General features: G+C 45.9%; 1 protein-coding gene across 3 annotated transcripts in view; it reads right to left on the minus strand.

Moving 5' to 3' along the window:
- Positions 1–3336: 3336 nt before the first annotated feature.
- Positions 3337–19935, minus strand: part of cyth1a (cytohesin 1a) — a 34027-nt gene continuing 17428 nt past the window's right edge. For 2 of the 3 annotated variants that reach the window (XM_030089415.1, XM_030089414.1), the window contains exons 2-13: positions 15061–15143; positions 13380–13444; positions 11865–11931; positions 11662–11780; positions 10721–10801; positions 10530–10642; positions 9636–9784; positions 9427–9539; positions 6198–6276; positions 6047–6115; positions 5782–5936; positions 3337–5248 (exon numbers count right to left, since the gene is read on the minus strand). In XM_030089415.1, coding sequence (XP_029945275.1) covers positions 5170–5248; positions 5782–5936; positions 6047–6115; positions 6198–6276; positions 9427–9539; positions 9636–9784; positions 10530–10642; positions 10721–10801; positions 11662–11780; positions 11865–11931; positions 13380–13444; positions 15061–15143 — 1172 coding nt within the window. In that variant the 3' untranslated portion in view covers positions 3337–5169. The remainder of the gene's footprint in view (positions 5249–5781; positions 5937–6046; positions 6116–6197; positions 6277–9426; positions 9540–9635; positions 9785–10529; positions 10643–10720; positions 10802–11661; positions 11781–11864; positions 11932–13379; positions 13445–15060; positions 15144–19935) is intronic. The other variant, XM_030089413.1, reaches the window with a different exon arrangement.

The raw sequence follows: 19935 nt of genomic DNA on the forward strand, positions 1-19935 counted from the left end.
GCAAGATTTCATGAGCGGGAAATTTTTAAAAATTGAAACAAAAATAAAAATATTCACTTCCACTGTTATCACCGGCAGCTGGCCTGTGCAGAATCAGTAATACTGTAAAGATAGAGCTTGTGTGCTTTGGTGTGTGTGTGATAGGGAGCCAGATAAAGGGACGAGATAGTAGAAAGCGGAGGGAAGGGGAGGGGGAAGCTTTGTTGTGGCAGCTTTTTAACTCCCTTTCTCTGAAATCCTGCCCCGAGGATAAGTTTTATGTCCCTCAGAAGACAGGAGATTCCTGAAGTGATCCAAGAAGGATTTCTTTCTTTCTTCCAGGAACATGCTGGTGCATTTGTCAGCACACGAGTTGTGTATTCACAGAAAACGCTTCAAGATGCAAAAAGTCAAAATCTTTTTTGTTGTTGGATATGAACTCCAGTTTGTCGGAACAAGATGTGCTTTCTGTTTGCACGGTTGTTCTCTTCCTGAAAGGATCGTTTGTTACCCTTCATAAGAGACTTATCAAAATACATGAAGATGGATCTCTCAAACCCAGAGTGAGATTAAATATCATTTTAAGAATGAACACCTTTAAGTAGCCTACTATTAGATAATAGGATTGTTTACTTAAAAAAGCGTAAACGAAACAAAACCACACATAAAGCATAAAGAATGATATAAATTAATGTAATTCTCATTTGATTACTTGAAAAAGTAACATAAATGACACCAGTTTCATATGCATTGTGCTCATGTCAATATTTAAGATTGATGCATCAGTCAGGTTAAATAAAGTCAGAATTTACTAAAGCAAGAGGCAAAACATCAACAGATCAATGTGTAGGGGCAGACACTCGATTTGAATGAACACAAAGAAATGCAAAAAAGTTTCCATAAAATGAGTCTCCTTTCCCAGTAAAGACTGAGGCGGCCATGACAGTGTTGTGTTTTTGTCTGAGAGCAACAATTCACGTGACTGACAACTTTTTCGCCCTGAAATAAAAGGTGAAAACTGCAGCGAGCCGCTGCTGGAAAACAGGCCGCGCTGCATTTCTCTCTGCGTGACAGTGTTTTCGCATGCCTCTCCGTGTGCAGCATTCCTCGCCCTGCGTGAGCGTGTCCGAGAAAAAGGCCCTCCTCACGCCTGCTGAGGTCAGGCCCGGGCACCGTGGGGTGCACCCTTCTCCCCGCCGCGGTGGTGAGCCGAGGGAGGGGAGGGAGGGGGGGGAGGGGGCTGCGGCGCTTCTGGGAAACAGTCTGGGCCTAATTGGAGCCTGACTGGTCTCACATGTCTCCACTTACTGGAGGAGACGGAGGATCCCGCTGCACAGGCCTATGAGAGCCTGCGCAGCACCCCCCCCCCCCCCCCTCCCCCTCCCCCCCCATCAGTGTTAACCGCAGATTGCAAGACTGACATGACAGCACAACAGTGTGCAGGCAGGTTCGGCCGCACTGCTACCTGAAACGTTTTTCTAAGAATATGCAAATCCCCCGCAGAACAGTCTGTTCCAGGATCTGCTTTCAGCACGTCGGTGTGTGTGTGTGTGTGCGTGTGTGTATTCCTCCTCCGATTGTTCAGCCCTGCACTCGTTCTGACCCACAACTGCTACAAAAACCTCCATTCCCGCCGTATAACATGTCACATCCGCTTTCTCACGCGCAAGAAGAAAGAAATACAGTTTTTCATCTCTCTGCGCTGCAGCAGTGCAAAGTGAAAAACAGCAGAAGAAGAAAAAACAGAGACTTTCCTGCTTCTGCAACCACTTCTCAGCCATCACACGTTTGATTTTTTTTTTCTTCTTCTGACTGTGGCAGCGGGCCTCTCATTTCCCATCAGTCACGTTTCCCACCTTGGCCCCTGCTCTGTAATTCTCAAAAATGACACCGCCACCCTGTTTTACAGCAGAAATGCAAATATCCTTGTTTGAATGCAATGATGTGAACATGATTACAGGCAATTTCCAATCCATCTATCCATTTCTTTCTTTTTTTTTGCAATCAACACTGCTTTGATTCTCTGAGCTTACACACAAATGCAAATCGGGGATCTTGTTTTGCAAATGCTTTGCTATCATGAGCTTTTAGTGCACATCTGCGACAAATTGGTTCATAATGTGTATTCATGTTTTCATAAAACACCGCAGGCGACCGCCAAAATAAATACCAGTCGAATAAGCTTAAGTCGCCTTGATATTTGGATTAATGTTAACAAAAAACATCTGAAAAAAGGCTTTTCAGAGCCATTCTCCTTGGTGCTTTTAGCTGCTTAGAGCTCAGTTTTATTCTAAATAAAACAAGATATTCTGAATTACATGTCATTATTTATTCGAGCATTTAACTTCACTTTCAATCTCCTGCTTGATATCGACCAATAACCTGCTCGACAGTGATTTCTATTGATTCAAAGCATGGATTTTCTGTGAATGATCAGCTTCACTTGTCTTTGCAGCTGTAATTATTGAGGCGGTTCTGCTCTGTAAATCTTATGAAGAGGTTTTTTTTTTGTCAGCAAGTGCCAACATTGGTTTTCTTTATCACCAATAAAATATTTCATAATAACTGAGGAACGGTCAGTAACATTAACAGAAATCAAAGGGTGCTTGGATATATGTTCTGACTTTAGACGTGCTTCATCTGTCTCTCTCTCACACACACACACGCCGTCCTGTTTCCCGCGTGCCCGTCACATTGAGAAAGTCGTTGCTATTGATCCCTTTTCCAGGCATCATTTAATATGATACATATTCACTTGTAAATATCGACCTTTCCCTGCGGCCTCGACATTCGTGCCATAAATACTTTGGAAACGGGCTCGAGAAGAGATGTGAAATGTTATGAAGCTGTAAATAAAGGCTGGATTCAAACCGTGAGTCAAGAGGGGCTTGTTCTTTTTTGTCACAGAGACTCAAAGTGGGAGAAACGTACACTCTGGATGCAAGGAGCCTCAAAAACCAACACTGGAGACTTTATATCGAAGCTATTTAAGAACACGGTGTAGATCTGTTTCTCAATATAAGACTTATAATGAAGTAACAATACAACTGATTGGTGCCAACTAGAATGAATCATGCTTTTGACACAGAAGAGTAAGAAGTTAAGCAGCTGCAGAATGAGTTTAACACACCAGAGAACACGATTCAATTCAATGTCTGCCCTCAAGTCGAAGCAGCATTTCATATTCACGGATATGCAGCGAGTTCTAACCCCTGATAAAATCCATGATTGATTTGGAGACAGTATAATTAAGAGCAGTGAGAATGAGGTTGAGCCTCTTGCTGCAGTAGTTACACGGACAAATACTGACATCTGCTGGAGGAAGAGTGAAACTGCACCCAAGACACGTCAACAGACTGATGTGACAAATCTGTCTTTATTTCAGCTTGATTAAATGGCATTGATAAAAACCTGAAATCAAACATAACAGAATTTTTTAAAAAGAAAACTAATGAGAAACAAAATGAGGACAAAATACCCACTATACATTTAAATATGTACAACTCTGATAAATAAACCAATACTGTCTAGATTCATGATTGTTTTGCATTTTTTGCGTAGTCCTCTAAGAGCAGTGCGCTGGAGGGGGGGATCAGAGGGGAGGGGAGCCTGGGGGCAAAGGTCAAGGACAGCAGGCACGGAGGAGACGAGACGCGGAGAGGTGAGCGGCCGCTCGGCGTTGGTTAAACTGTACTCGGTTGCGGATTTCTTGCGGTTGGACCGAGCCGCCGGGGATCGGCCTTTTGGTTCACTGCGTTACATTCCTGGCACAAGAAAGAAGTAGTTCTGTACTGTATCACAACGGATCCTGAGACGGAGACGAGACATTCCTCTCCAGGCAATTTAGAACAACGATCCACATTTTAATTGTGCTCTTTTAAAGCCTTTAACAACAATTTGTCATAAATTATGTCCTATACATAAAAAGAGTATGACACATGCAGTATTGTACAGTGATCAGTGAGGCTGGGTCCAAGGCTAATATGTTTTATCATTAAATAGGTAAACGATTCTACAAAGAACAAGTGCGTGAAAGATAAGAAAAAAAAACAAATCTATGCTTTAGCGAGGAAAAAAAAAAAAAAAAAAAGAAAAAGTCTATATTACTGTCGCTAACCAGCAGCATTTCTCATCAAATATCATCTAGAGCGCCAGGCACTGTGCAGCAGGAGAGGAACTCTGAAACATTTTACATTATATATGAGTGAGAGGAAGTGGAGATGAGGTGAGAGAATTGTGGGAAAATTGCAAACCGTGTCAGAGCTCAGGTCTCTTCAACAATGGCTAAAATTACCCAGGATGCACCTCCGGGGCGGCGGAGGGTCGGAGACCCGGTCCGGACCTGCAGACGCCCTCGCTGCACTTTCACATTTACAAAAACGGTTCAGTCTGCTGCTGTTTCCACCCTCCGCATGTGAATGAGATGCAAGTCTTCCGCCATGATTTCACATCAATACGACAATCTCCTGAGTGGCAACTTCTTTTTAAAAACACACCTTTTTTACTTTATTTTATTTTAATTTTTTTCTATAAAATGGCTAACAGTTGGCAGATCACACTGCACTTTCTGTGGTTTTTCCTTTTTCTTTTTTTTTCAAAGAGCAAACAAACAAACGAACTAAAGAAAAACTTCAGAGGAATTGACAAAAGCTGTAAAAATAGAAACAAATGAGCAAAAAACGTCTCGAAGCCCCTCTGGAAAAGCTCTCTGCGTTTCTTTCAGACTGTGAGGGGTATTTTGGTTGTCGGTGCCACACTCGGTCAGACCTGCTGAGTTAAAACGGTGTGTGTGACGAGGGCTGCATGAGTGTATGCATGTTGTATGTGTGTGTGTGTGTGTGTTTGTGTGTTTTTGAAGCATCTTCAGAAGGGATTTTTCTGATCCACACAGCGATCAGGCCCTTCTGGCCTCAGACTGAGAGCACATACAAAGCTGAGAGAGAAAGAGAGACATTCAGACGGGGGAGGGGGGAAGGGGTCACGGGCGACTCTTATCTAAAAATCCCAGCATGCTTCCTGTTTTTCTGGCTAGTGGCGACCCAGAGTCAGACCTGGCGTGTGTCCTGGAGGAATCCCACAGGAGGGGTCTGGGACCCTCACCGCCGACCCAGAGAGGGTGAGCAGGACCCCCAAACCCCCGGACCCCGCCCCCCCCCAGCTCAAGTGCAATGTGAGGGCAGCCGGGCCGCTCTAGTGTCTCTTCATGGACGACACCTTCTTCTTCCGGGCCGCCAGCATCTCGTAAAAGGGGTCTCTGCTGATGGCGGCTCTGCGGACGCACACAGGAGAAAACATCAGTAAAAGCTTCACGGCTGCAGTGAGACGGTTTGTATCGTGAATCTAAATCTAGTAATCAGCGGGAAGATGATCCTCCACATATTAATGTCATCACACAACGTCATGCTTCTTTTCTGACTACAAACACTTTTCTTGAGCAGTGAATCAATGCGCTGATTGTTGCCTCGCACGCAGCAGGAGCTCTGTAAACAAGAGAGGCTGGCAGCTATTTTGGTATTTTCTTTGGATGGTTGCAGATACGCTGCAATGTCGCAGTTTTCCTGAGCTCAAAAAGCAGCAACGATATGATCTGTATGTCCAAAATGTTGCTGAAGCACTGTCCAGACAGAACAGCTTACAAATAACTCGACAGCACTTGAATAAAATATAAATATTTCTTTATTTTAATGTGTTGATGATTGGATTTCACTGTTGTCTACTTGTCTCTGAGCTCCAGAATAAAGCAGTAGTTTCTCTACAAAGTCCGTAGAATATAAAAGTTACGTTGAGAGGAAAATTGTTTACTTGATGCTGTTCATCCACTCTTCCTTTTCCTCGGCAGTCGGGGCAGAGATTCGGTAGAAGGTGTGGTTTCCTTCCACGACTCGGCCGTCGGCTTCAGTCTTGCAGGCTTTGATCACCTGGTCTTTGTTGTCAGGGATGAAAAGCTCGAAGCAGTTCTGCAGAAGAGACGCAGGCAGAGGTCAGAAGTTACACAAGGTTGTAAAACCTTGAATGTACTTTACACTCTGCAGTTCCACAGTTGACCAGTGGAGGGCGCCATACTCACAGGTTTCTTATCTTCCACCTCCTTGATGCTGAGATTCTCCAGTGGGATGATTCCTCTCGGCTCTTTGTCCTGCACGGATTCAGAAGTGTGTGAGCAGTAAAGCGCTGACCGCCGGGGAAACGCCGCCGCCGGGGAAGTGAAGCGTACTCACTGTGGTGTACTCGAAGTAGTACAGACAGTTATCGGTGAGGATGAACCACCTCCTCTTCCAGGTCTTAACTCTTCCCCCTGCGAAGCAAGGCAGCCGGAATGAGAGCGGCCCGACGCGAGGCGGAGCGGACGGGAGAGAAGAAACGAGCACCAAAGCACCAAATCGAGCAGCAGACAGGCAGACAGATGTATGGGCGGACAGACAGATGACGGCTCCACTTTGACCCTCGGCGTCCCGCTGTTCACCCTGAGAGCCCTGCACGCCACTTCCTCCTCTTCATCAGAACATTTGACTTTTTCCTCCTCGATGTGCCACCTAAATTATAATTTCTTTCTGCTTTGTTACAGCTGAAAGCCTCGCAGGGTTGATATGAGGATGGTTTCGACCATCAGACCAGCAGCTTGCTGCCTCCTGTCTCTCCTGCTTTGCTGACTCAGCAGGATAAATCTTGAATCAATAGCAAGTATACAGATCTATGAGCGTTGCCCCCGCTGAACCTAACCGGCCCGCTAAATCAAGTGACCTGAAGACAGCAGTATATATGTGGGGAAGCACTCAAATTAGTGCGCGAGGGCCGGCCTCTTCGGTTAACTCGGCGCTCGCTGATCTGCGGCTGACCTCCTGCCCCGTTCGTCACCCGTACTTCCTGAGAGGAGAAACCCGATCACGCGAGCAGATGGCAGTCTCACTCTGGGAGGATGGGATGCCAGCGGAGTGCGGCCGGCAGGAAGCCCAAGGCCCGGAGCGACGCTCCGCTTCTCCGCAGGCATCTCAGACTTGAATTTCCTGCTTGCGTTTGGTTAAGTCGTTTCTTTAATCTATAGGAGGCATTAAGTGGAGGGGGGGGGTCTTTCTAAACATGACACACAGGACTAAAACCTTGTCTAGACTCAGCAATCCCACCACCGATGTTAGTAAAAAGCCACATAGTGAAACCCATTTACCGACAGGCTTTAAGGACGTTTCTACACAGAACATGTAGAGCACACTGGTGTTATCATATGGCAGCAGGAGCGCCGCATATGATAGGCCAAACACTCCGGGCTACGCTTTGAGCATCTACAGACGCGCTCCAGCTGACTGACGGGGCTCCTCGCCGCGTCTGGACTCGTCGGCACGTTGCAGCAGAAAACAGACAGACACAAATCGAAGCAGACTAACGGAACACAGACGCGATGGCAGAATCACACAGCTGAAGGCCTGAGAGGTGATCGGGTTGCTTTGAGCTTGCGATTGCTTTAAATTAACATTTCAGTTCTTGTCACTCTGAGAGAAAGAGAAAGAGGGGGAAAAAAAAAAAAAAAAAAAAGAAAAGAAAAAGGAATGACCTCTTCCCCTGCAAGAATGTCTGGGAGGAGGTGGGACGTCCCAGCAGATTGCTGCAGGGTTGTGTGGACGGTGCCAGACCGGAGCGGAGCTGAGTGGAGGGAGTCACTCATGCAAGATGGGACTGTGGGAGGCTGGGCACGCAGAGCTCAGGATGAAGCTATAACTGATAGTTTTTAACACGGATTGAAGTATTATTTGTGCAGTATGCACTTGTCATAATCATCGAAATGTGTCTGAATCTGCTCCAGAAGACTCCGCTGCCCATGCATCTCTCACACAGTGTGATCCGGTCCGGTCCGGCACCACGACAGACACCCGGAAAGTTTCACTTGCTGCATGGAGTAAAGAGAGCAGGGCTCCACTGATGAAAAGGTGCAGTATTCTCTTTCCATGCCACCAGAGAGCAAACAACAACCGGGCCAATGGGGGGGAATTAGTTCATCGTCAATTTTCAAAAGTCAAAGCGGAGGTCCTTTGTGGTGCTCGCTGTGTGGAAACAAAGGATAATGCAGCTTCCATAATCACGGACATCAAAGAGAGTGACCGCCACAGCATACAGAGGATAAAGGGTCAAATTGCTCGGTAGGATGGCCACAAAGCGCCGGCACCCTGAGGCGAGCTCGCCGGGGGGCGGCAAATCCACCCGGCGTCCGCAAAGTGAAGATAAAAGAGAAGTGGACAAAACCACCAACTCAGTGAGAGAGAACGAACAAACAAACGTCTGAGGTTCAAATGAGTCGATGGAGAGGACACAAACGGTCAAAATAAATCAAAATAATCTACAGACAAAAGTAAACACCCTGTATGAAACGTAGAGAAAAAAAAAAATGAGATAGAGAACGAAAGCATGGCAGACCACCGAAAGCACCTGAGAGCTGAGAGATGGACTAGCATTGGGGAAGAACAGGTGTACATACCTCCTGAGGAAAGACAACAGCCAAAATCATGGGTACAAACAAACAAACAAGGAGGAAAAGAAAACAAAAAAAATCAAATTAAATGATAAGGAATTATAGCACCACAGTCCTTTTTTTTTTTTTTAATTTGGTTCCAGTGAGGCTTTGATGTACTGCTTCACAACTTTCACGGGCGACACGTGTTCATGGCGGAGTCGCTCCACCAGAGGGAGCGAGAGCCGGCGTCCGCCCATGAAAGCTGCTGCAAAGCACCACATGAAATGCGACCAACACTTCCGTCAATTTCTGTCTGGACAGGAAAGGTTGTTAATCTTCCACCCCGATTGTTTCGTTCTTTGAAGATTTGCTGGTTAGGAGTCATTGTCCGCTGGTAGAGTCAGTTGTGAAGATTCACAGAGACTCTCTGCGTTCAGGCTTTGTGGCACAGAGTCGCTGTGAATCTGCACAACACAGAGAGACCTCAGAGGAAAAAGAAGTTCAAGGTTTCGCTGCATTCAGGGTTGTTTTGCTTTTTCTGCCTTAAACTTAAGACATTTCTAAAAATACAGCTACGTTTGTGTTTACAAGTGGGTAAGGAATGAGGAAAAAAAAAAATGATGTACCGGTTTCCTTCTGGGAGTTTCCACAATTTCACAATATCTGCGACTAAAAATGACGTTTTCTAACAAACACACAAAAAAAGAGTTTTTCTTTTCTTCTTTACAGTATTGCTTACTTACATGAAGTGACCACGCCTATAAATAATTAATTAATTAAAATCAATAATGCAAAGGCTTTCACATGTGGCGGTCTGATCTCAGGGCCACATTTATAATAGATTAAAGAGGCGGGGATGTCTTCACATGTCTTGGGGTTGAGTGTGTGCGGACCTATTCACACATGCTCACAGGCACATACACATTATCGATCCCGCGTCGGACACCAGTATATACATACTGCGCTCTACAGGCGGGGGCCGCCTTAATGGAGAAAGCGGTCACTCACCCAGCTTTAGCAGCCAGCCCTCTCTGTCTGGGTTGAAGAAGGTGTGTGTGAGGTCGTTGCCGTCGTCCTCGGGAATTTTAAAGGGCTCGTTCTTGATGCTCTCGTACAGATTCTACAACAGTGACGGTGAGCGGTGAATACATAAATCCATTAGGCTACAGACGACGCGTCGTGTCGGGGGGGGGGGGGGGGGGGGGGCAGGGCTCACCCTGAGCAGGTCTTCAGGTAAATCTCCTCCATCATTTATGCCTCTGTTCATGGAGATGAAGCGCTCCACCGAGGGCTTGTCCTTCACGTTTGGATTGTGGAGGCTGGTGTTGAGCATGATGATGGCAAACGACAGGATGTAACAGGTGTCTGTCACACGCACACAGAAAGGGAAAATACTTAGTAAAAGTTTGTCATTTGACATAAAACAAGTAACTTTTGAAGTTTAGGATTAAATATAAATGCAGATTAGCTGCACTGTGAGGACTGATCACACAGCTACAGAGGGAGGAAGCTTCCTGGAGCGAGCTGCTGCTCATGTCTGAGCTGATAAACGTCTATGTGAGTTCCTCAATGCGCTCTCTAATGTGTGTTGGAGAGCTAAAAAGATCACACGGTCTGCACAGGTCTGACGCTGCAGCACTTTATAAACCCTGTTAGGCTGCCGAGGAGCCCCATGTATTATTCACATCCATCTGCATCCATGTTAGAGGTCGTCGTCTGCCTGACTTTTGGGAAACAATGCTCGGAGCAGACGCTTTTCCATGACACGGCTCACCTCCGCAGACTTTGTGTCTGCTAAATAAAGCCGTTTGGATATGAGATCTATCAACATGCCATTAGATCAGAGAGTACTATGGAAAATGATCTGACTGGATATCCAATATAGAAGAGCAGAGTTAATGGTTCTCACTCTGAATGCACTCCTGAAGAGTAACTTTATCTATCAACGCAGTAGTTAAAGTATGGCTGTGTTTAGGATTTGATTAAAAAAAAACAACAACAACCCAAAAACCTGAATTAAGTTCTTTTCATCAAATTATAATATGACCAAAAGCATTTCTGCTGCTGTTTGACGGCACAGAAAATGTCCTGCGTGGCTCAGTTGTAATACCTGTGGACTGGAAAACACCGGGGTTGCATTGGCAGTAGCGCTGAGCGAAGGCCTCCATCATGCGGTCGATCTTCTGGGCTTCTCCCGGCAGCCGAAAACTCCATAGGAACTGTCTGAAAATGGAAAGTAACTGTGAAAAATGGTCACGCCACTACTGATTTGCATCGAAAGGGCATTTAATGTGGTCTTACCTGAGGGCCTGGACCAAGTTGAGGTCCGTAAACTCGTGAAGCTCCACAAACGCATGGAGGACTTGGATATTGAAATCATCTCTACAAACGGTGGGAAAGTTTCTCATTAGTACACATGTGAGATATTCTGGGTCAAGAAAACAAATGACACCATTATTCTACTAGATTTTCTAATGTAGTTCACCGTTCATTGTGCTTGAAGAGGTTTGCGATGCGGCTCACGTGGTTCAGTGATATATCAGATACACGCCCACGAGAGGAGAGCACCCCCCCCCCCCCCCCCCCCCCCCCCCCGTCCCCGTCCCCGTCTATTTATCATCTATATCATGACATCATCTTCGACCTTTCCGCCCTTCAGGGTAACTGATCTGCCCCGGGGGACTACAGGGAGCCTCTTTGGAGATTAGTCGCCATCACTTCAAGCGGACAGATGACCACTCACATCTCACTGAACTTCACGGGCAGAGCCTCGCGCTCAAACGGAAAGCATCCATCAGAGCGGCGTGCGCTCCGGACCACGCCCTGACGGCGGCGCGGTCTGCCTCCACCGTACCCCGAGCTGGGCGCAGAACTCGTCCCGCCGCCATTTCCTGTATGACGTATTCACGCTGATCCCAGCTCTCCGGCGTTATCTTCAACCGCTCTTTAAACGCATGCATTCCTGCGTGGTGAGGCTCCCGGTCACGTTACTCAGGAACGAGTGAGATAATCAGCGACAGATGGATGCGATCGAGTAGCGGACATTGTCTTGAGGAGTCTAAATGTGGAACCAATAAAGTGTGTTTGGGAAAGGATGGGCGTGGGCCTGACCGAGAGGAAGCGGAGCAAGAGGGAAACTATGCACTCTCCGTCCGACGCATTTATCAACCGCATGGATGGGCGCTGGCAATCAGGAATATGAGGGAGAGGGTTTGACGGAGAACCGAAATGTTTATTCCAACCTCTCTCCGAGGTAATCTCCGATGGCCGTTTTGTTGAGCCCCTCGCCTTTGTAGAGGAACTGAGCGATGTCGTCGCTGGTGTTCTTCAGCAGGTCATTCTCGATCAGGAATCCGATTCCCTGAGAAACACGGCAGGTTAGGCGCCACATGTGGGAAGAAGTGTACAGCATGGCTGAGGAGCCGCTACAGTTTCTGCTGCCTACCTTTTTGGGGTCCATGTTAAACTTCTTCCGGCCCATCGCCACCTGTTTATTCCTCTGCATATTTTTCCTGAGAAGTCAAAACGTACAATTTTATTATTTGTAGCCGTTAGTGAAGTGTATGCACATTGCAAAAAAACAAAAACAAAAACAAAACAACAACAACAACAACAACAAAAAAAACTCAATATAGCCTTGGTGTGACAGCATGACTGGATAACTAATTTACGAAAGCATTTTTATTGAAATAGGCAAACAGATAAATATGATTCTTGGCTAAAAAAAAATAAAATAAAAATCATCATTTGGTTTATTGACAGAAAAAGATCTAAATGTCCTTTGAAAGTGAGTCAAAGTATAAATTGCTTGGCAGAATGTAATGCAGATAATACTAAGCTATAAAAAAAAAAACAGATGTCAAATCTGGAAATGTAGTGTCATTATTTTTTGTGTAAATTTTTCAAAATCACTTAAGCAGAAAAAAACTAAGTGGATTTCACTTATCTAGCGCTTTCCCACCATTTCAACAGTCCCCAAAGCACTTTTCATTGTCAATTACGCTCACCCATCCCCACACACACATACACACATATGGAGGGCGGCCGCCATGCAAGGCGGTCAGTAAATCCCCTGGGAGCAATTTGGGGTTCAGTGTCTTGCTCAAGGACACTTCAACATGTGGACAGATAGGGAACAGAACCTAGAGACGCCCTGCTTAGGAAGAAAAGGAATTATTTGATCTGTGACTTTCTGAACACTCACTACTCCTGCAAGTCGCACGGTATGCCAACAAACTGCATTTCCACCGTCAGACTCCTTCATCGGGATCAAATCGCTGCAGCAAATGTATTCAGAGCCTTTTCATTCAGAGGGGCCGGCCGGCCTTCCTCCTCGGTGGAGATGACAAAGCATTGATCAGGCAGAGATGTTAAAAGGTTAGGCTGCATATGGGAATGTCTCATTTCTCAGGCCTTGAGTAATTCAGAGGTCAGAGTGTACTCTGCATCGCCATGGTTACATCTCTATCCCCCAGTTATTGGGACCCAGCAGTCTTAACTTTTCTCCTACGCAACACAACAGAGGGATAATCTTATACAGCTACGTATGAGAGGAAAATCTGATCACAACAAGGCGCGATGAATCTTAATGGGCTTTACAGGCATGTAAAGTGTGCTTGAGAAATTTTCGGGAGCTGATGGGATCCCTATCCACTTGAGTAGACTAAACCAGAGCAGAGCCTCTCCCGAGACCTTCCATTGTCTGCTTCTGCCCGCACACCCACTGCATTATTCAATGAGGCCTCCCATCATGGGGGTGTGCCTGATGAAACATTTAAACCGCCTTAAAAGCACAGACAATTTGGGGAGGGTATTTGGTATGATGGGAGGCCCGGCTCGGCCATCAAACATGAATAATTGACAGCTTCATTTGCTAAGTTAATAGGAGGAAAGCAACAAGCCAACTTAGCCGAAACGGGGAGGGCGAAACGTGTCGGAGAGTTGGGTGCCGGTGCTTTACCTCTCCTCGGTGGAACCCAGGTTCTCGATCTCAGTGGTCACCTCTGCTATCTCATCCTTCAGCCGCTGCAGAGGAAAAACAAATCGTACTTTCAGATACGGACATGAGAGCAAGCAGCTTCACCCACCAATCTTCCAGACACTGCTGAGGAGAGTAAAGGTGCCAAGAACACAAACTACATGCAAAGCATTGGTGTTTAAAAAAAAAAAAAAAATCACATCAGGTATTTTTTTTACTATATAACATGAAAATGCAAGTGAAAACAGAACTGCCACGATAACTACGTTAACAGAAACTGTGTGATATGGGGATTTTCTGGAGGAAAGTACACAGGGACAAGCAAACCAAACATAAATGGAATCCATTCAGGACCTCGATGCAAATGGAGTTAAAAAAAAAAGAAAAAAAAGTGGATTATAGTTTGTGTGGCATTTTAGTGATTAATGGCCTAAGAGGCAGATTTAGTCGATCAAACCAGGCCCGCCGGTGCCAGATTGGCGCCGTAAGAGCTTTGCAGATGGAAGAGGATGAGGAGGGTGACATCAGCTTGATGAAAGTGTGGAATAATAGACCATAGCATAAAAAAAAAAGAAAAAAAAAAAAAAAGAGTCCAGAATACACTCTCAGTTTGAGCACCGCTTCTCAAGAGAGGCTTCAAGAAAAATGTAGGCTTGTCGAGTCTCTGTATTGAGCTTCAGTTTATCATTTCACGAGCACAACACCAGCTTACTAAAAGATAAACCACAAAGGGAACATCTGTGTTTTCAAGGCCTGCACAGTCACAACACATTCCTCAGATGCTTGCATCCGCAAACAAAGACTGGTCACGCAGAATAGAGGGTGGTGGCGGTGGAGGAGGGGGTGGGAGTCTGGAGGGTGAGGGGGGGCTTCAGTGTGCAGGCCAGCGAGGAAGTGAAGGAGAGGCGACAGGAGCAGCACCAGCAGTGGTCACGGAAAGGTGAAGGGGGGGGGGGGGGGGGGGGTCCCGGCTCATAAAAGAGTGTGACAGATCGCACCCCCGGACTCGGAGAGCTAAATCATCCACTGGGAAATGCAGTTTACCTTTGCCTGTCGCCCCTGTGAGGGATCTGCTTATCACTGCTGGTTATTGAGTGACGGGGCTGAGCCGAGCGCGGCGCTCCGGCCAACAGGAATCAAATAAACCACTTTAGGGAAATCTAGCAGTGCCGATTTGAATCCCGGCTCTGTTTGGAAATCAGGAGGGATATTCTCCTGGCTGCTTACACGCACGTAATTCTAAAAGCATAATCAGATTTTTAGCTTTATATACTTGCTGGTCTTGCTTTTCCATCCTATGTTACATTTGATAATTGATCTAAGCAGATGGCAACATGTTCGCAAGAGTACGGCTCTCTGTTGACATAGAAAACCTGCAAAATACTGACTCCTAAACAACAAATAGAATTGGTTTAGTCAGGAAGTGGCTTTACAGGAAATACCTAAAATTCCACTTGGGGTGAAATGTTCAAAGGACCTCTTGGAATTTGCACTGGACTGGAGGTAAATGTTTAATCAAAAAGCAGAGGAGCTGCAGCTGTTGACCCAGCACGAGCACACGTTTCATATAAAATACTAATACCAGTGATTTTTTTTGGATCTCCTTTGCTTCTTGTTTATTTCAAAGATTCCTAATAGACTACATATCACCTTCCAGCATTACCTGAATGTCCTCCAGCAGCTCCTGCTTGCGCCGGCGGATATTTTCCAGCTCCTGCTGCTCCTCCGGGGTGAGGTCGTCTGGCACTGGGGAAGGATGAAAGAAGAGATGGAGGGTTAAGACACCTATACCCTTTCGATGCAGCCCCTATATGTGAAGCACATCCCACCGAGAATCCTGGAGCACAGAAATAGCCCTATAATGTCTCATACGCCCTCCGATCAAGAGGTGACTGAATGTCAGCAGCTGTAAGACGCATCCAAAGCGTGCAACGAAAAAACACTTTTTAAAGCAGATGAGATTTTCTTTTCTTTGTGAAAAGCATGAAAACATACCGACACTCACAGTGACCTTAACAGGACTTCACTTGTGGGACTAAATGGGGGAAAATAAAAAGCTCAAAACGACCTGAGCATCAGAGCCTGAGCAGCACAAACGTGACAGGTCTCCCAGCGCTGCCAGTCCTCCGTCACTCACACAAAAGGTAGTTATAATTAGCTTTGTCTTTGCCAAGGACTGAGGGGTGAGCGGTTTGTCCCGGTTGATGGACAGTGTGCTTGTGTGTGTGTGTGTGTTTGTGTGTGTGCGTGTGTGCGTGCAGACCCAAGCTGCACCGAAAGCACAAAGTCGAGCCAGCAGGATCAGCACTCCAGTCATAACAGCAGTCAAAGCACAGTCTCAGTTTCATTTCCTTAATGAATGCACTGGAAACATTTGCACCTTTGTGTTTTCTCTCCTTTCTTCCAGAAAGTCCCCACTTTAAAAAGAAAAAAAAAAAAACCTGCTTCGACATTTAGCTCAATAGCTAAACATTATGAACAGCAAATGAAGCGTAAGACTGCTCACTGCAAAGTGAGCTGTTAAGCAATTACAAGAAAATCTTTATGCAGTATGACAATTAATTCAGTATTTCGCACATGAAGCTCTTGCTTTTATTCTCCCAACAGCGACCAAAGCAACCTTTGTCCCATAACCTGCTTTAATTGCCTCGGGAGCACAGAGCAGATGGGTTGATTTGCTGGATCTCTCCAAACTGAGGACGACTGCTTTAAAGTAATAGAAGGTGAAAAGGGGAAGACAAGCTTTTATATGAGCTGTAGCACTTTAGAGACTTCACATGTCCAAAGTGAATTTATTTTTTACTGAAAATTAACATTTTCATCCAGACGACAACATTGCATCGTCAGTTCAGAGGTAATATTGTGACTGAAAAAAACCTGTTGTGAAATGAACAACAAATCGCACGTGCACCTAAACGTCTCATGATATTTAACAGTGTTTATCAAGATGATAAAAGCCAATAACAGAAGTCTCGCAGAACCAAAACAAAGCCACGTTGTCTTCCTCCTTGGTTTTCAGACAGCTGGGGGAGCAGGGCCGTCCACCAGGGGTTGACCTTTCACACATCACACCTTACAGCGCACGGTATCGCCCGCAAACCCGCAGCATCTACACCGAGCGGCTAAAGTATCCATGGAAACCTCAGTCTGCACAGCCGGGCTCATTTCTGAGGGGGAGCTAACAGGACAGTCAAGACAGATACCCCAACATGCCCTCACAACAGCAACATGTGGATGCATCAGTATCCAGATGGAGGATGTACAAGAGGCGCTCACATGTCTGAACCAACGGGCCTTTTGCTTTTATTGAACCTGCACCGCAATCGACTCGGTGAGTTAATGTCATGTTGAGAGAACCCAGAACTGCACTGCATTCAGCAGTTCAGCAAAACAAACAGGAGCTGAAGGGAGGATGAGCTGAAAGCAGGAAGTTCACTCCTCTTTCTGGAGACGTGATGTCAGGCTGGGCTGCTTACAGACCCGGAAGGGAGCCACAGCACAAGACGATCACAACACCGAACAACCACAGCGTTCTGGGTTTAGAAGAGGACTGAAAAGAGACGGACTGATGAGAGAGGACTATAATTTGACTCCAACGAGAAGACAAGAAGAGTGACTGAGCAGAGTGATCATTTGAGGAAACCAGAAGCTTGTATAAAATTAGTGTGACAGATTCATGATGGCATCCAGATCATGCAATCAAAGGGTAATCGTTTTTTTTTGTGTTTTTTTTTCAGTCCAAGGACTGTCCTGCCACTCCCTGCATACATCGACTGATGCCATTATTCAAAGACTGAACAGCATTCAACTGTTTCTCCCTTCCTGACCTTACTGTCAATAAGACCACTCAATAAGACGCGGGAAAGACCCAAACGATGCCCGTGACAAAGGAATGACAAAGTTTACAGAAAAGAAAATAACATCTAAAGTTAATATAATGAAAGGTAAATCACTCCCTTTCCATCTCATCTAAAACTTAAAGACCGTCTTTGGTGCAAAAGACCTCGTGGTGGTAAGACTGCCTGAAGTGCTCTCAACAGAGTGAAAAAGAAACACAGTCCACCCACAACTGTCCTCCTTCAGGAACTGGCACTGCCTGGAAAAAGTGCCATTCACAGGAATTATGCCCATGCACACGTGGAGGCGTGCGAGCACGGACAGCATTTGTGCTCATAAAACGGGTTTCAGTTGCATGCACATGCATATGCACACCCATGCATAACACCCACGTGCCGGTGCCCAGGGCAGACGCAGTGCACCTCCTGATGTACTTGGCACGGTGTCAAGACTCAACAACTCGCGTTTTCAACGCTAACGCCATCTGACGGAAACTGTCCGGGCTTTGATAGTCAGACAGAAACAATTACAGTAAAATAGCTGCAAAACTGCCACTCAAATCACTGTTGACCTTTTCCAGCTCTTGCTGCACCATTCAGAACACTTAATAGACAAAAAAAAAAAAAACTATGACATTTTAAAGATAACCCTTTATGCCAACGGACTTCAGTCTAATAAGGCTTTAATAAAGCATTTCCTGAGACCAAAATAGAGCCGAGCGATATGAGAACGTAGTAACCAAGTGACAGAATTTCTCTTTTTTGGTAGATCTGGGATAGTATAATCAGGGTTCTGCTGTAGCCGGGCCCTCATTACTGCTGGCTGCTTTCTGATCTAAGGTTATGACTTAAAAACTCTCATAAATCTCCATTTCAGAATAATACTGATATCCATTCCTGGCTCAGTGGAATCTGCCACATTCAGTATTGTCCATACTTTCCTCTTTTACATTTTGATGCATTGGGTCCCCAGTCAGCAGTACCTGTGTCCTTTCTATTCGAAAGTGACGGCAGTATTCCTGGATGGGTGAAGCAGTTTTTAGTGAGGGCTGGGTCAGCAGAGCACTCTGGGGAAGTGACATCAAGGGAGATACCAATTATATCTCCCTCTCCCACAGCGGCAGAGCCAACTAATACACATCCTGACTGCCATCCTGGCAGAAGAGGCAGACGTCTCATTTCCACCCAGATCACTGAAGAACTCTCCTTGGAAAATAAGGAAATTAGAAATTTAAGTGCTCTCAGGATCTCTAAGCCCCCCTCCTCCCTGCAGATGTGACCCAATTTAGGGAGTCCCTCTCAGCATAGAAGGGACAGAAAAAAAAATTCACACATTCACCAAATACTTTCCCTTATCTTCACTACCTCTCCTGTAGAGTACATGGAACAAGTCACATGTTGTGATTTCCATCCTGATGGATTCTATGAACCGTAGACATTTTACACCAAAGCTTGCGGCTTCAGCGCAGCAGACGGGACATCTGTGTGTACATAACAGTACCTACAGTTAAGAGAGACGCGCGTATTTCTGTGAAGTGACTGGGAACATTTGATTTGGAAGAAATCCACGTAGTGACTGGTAATGACGTTGCCATACATGATCCATAACAGGTTCTGTGTTCACAGGTCTCGCTCAACCTCTCTGGTCCTTACACTTGTAGAAATTCTCTTTCGAACAGCCTACATCCCACCTTCAACCTCCTGATGTCCCTATGGGCTTCAATCAATCAACCTTTAGCCTGAACCAATAAAAGGCCCAACAGTAACAAGAAGCAGTCCACTTCATGATGAGGTTTAATGTATTCAGCGCCCAACACACACACACAATCGATCACGTTTGTGGGGTTGGGTGTGTACACACATACACACACACGCGCGCACGCACCTATTAAGTGCTTCTAAGCTTTCTGATCTTTCTTGGTGCCGTCTGCTTCAGCAACATGAAAAGGGTGATTTGAAATGTGACCGTCTCATCCACTGATCTCCCATCTGAGCCTGAATCTCATTACAACAGTAAATCCCAAGGGTACTCTCATTCATACATACATATATTTGAACCCCTTAAGCACACCCCCTCCCCCCCCCAGCCCCCACCTCTCCACTCCTACACACAGAAACCTTCAGCTCTTAAGCCTGGCCTAATGTAACAAAGCCGAGCAGAGGAATGTCAGTCTTTAATGTGGTTGCCCTGAAGATCTTTGACCTTCTGATCTGCTACAAAACACGCTAGATTAAAAAGAAGCATCAGTTGTGGACCACGAAGCATCCAACCTGACCTGGCCTGCGGGTAGGAGGGGGGTGAGTGGGGACTGAGACCGGGGAGGTAGCAGCAGAAGAAGCCCTGTGTTTCAGCCGGGACAGTGGGACGAGTGGTGGGACGATCACAGCTCTCCCTTTGTGTCTCCAAGCAGTCTCATTCCTCCAGAAGGCCCAAACAGTCACACAGATGACTTAGCCATTCTTGGTTTTGCTTTTCCAGGCCCGGCATTTACTTGTTGGTAATCTCTTTTTTTCCTCAAAAATCCCAAATCATCTTATGTAAATGGTTACGAGTCCTCTGTGTCTGGATGAACTGATCATCCTTCACTGGTATGAGTCACTTATTAGATGATGACAAAGCCTCGGACGTCCCCGTTAACTCACGCAGACAGGTCCTACTCTCTCTGACAGCCCCTGTTGCTCAGTTATCAGCTCGCCTCACA

This window comes from Salarias fasciatus, chromosome 4 (assembly GCF_902148845.1).
Source record: "Salarias fasciatus chromosome 4, fSalaFa1.1, whole genome shotgun sequence".
NCBI classification, from domain to species: Eukaryota; Metazoa; Chordata; class Actinopteri; order Blenniiformes; family Blenniidae; genus Salarias; species Salarias fasciatus.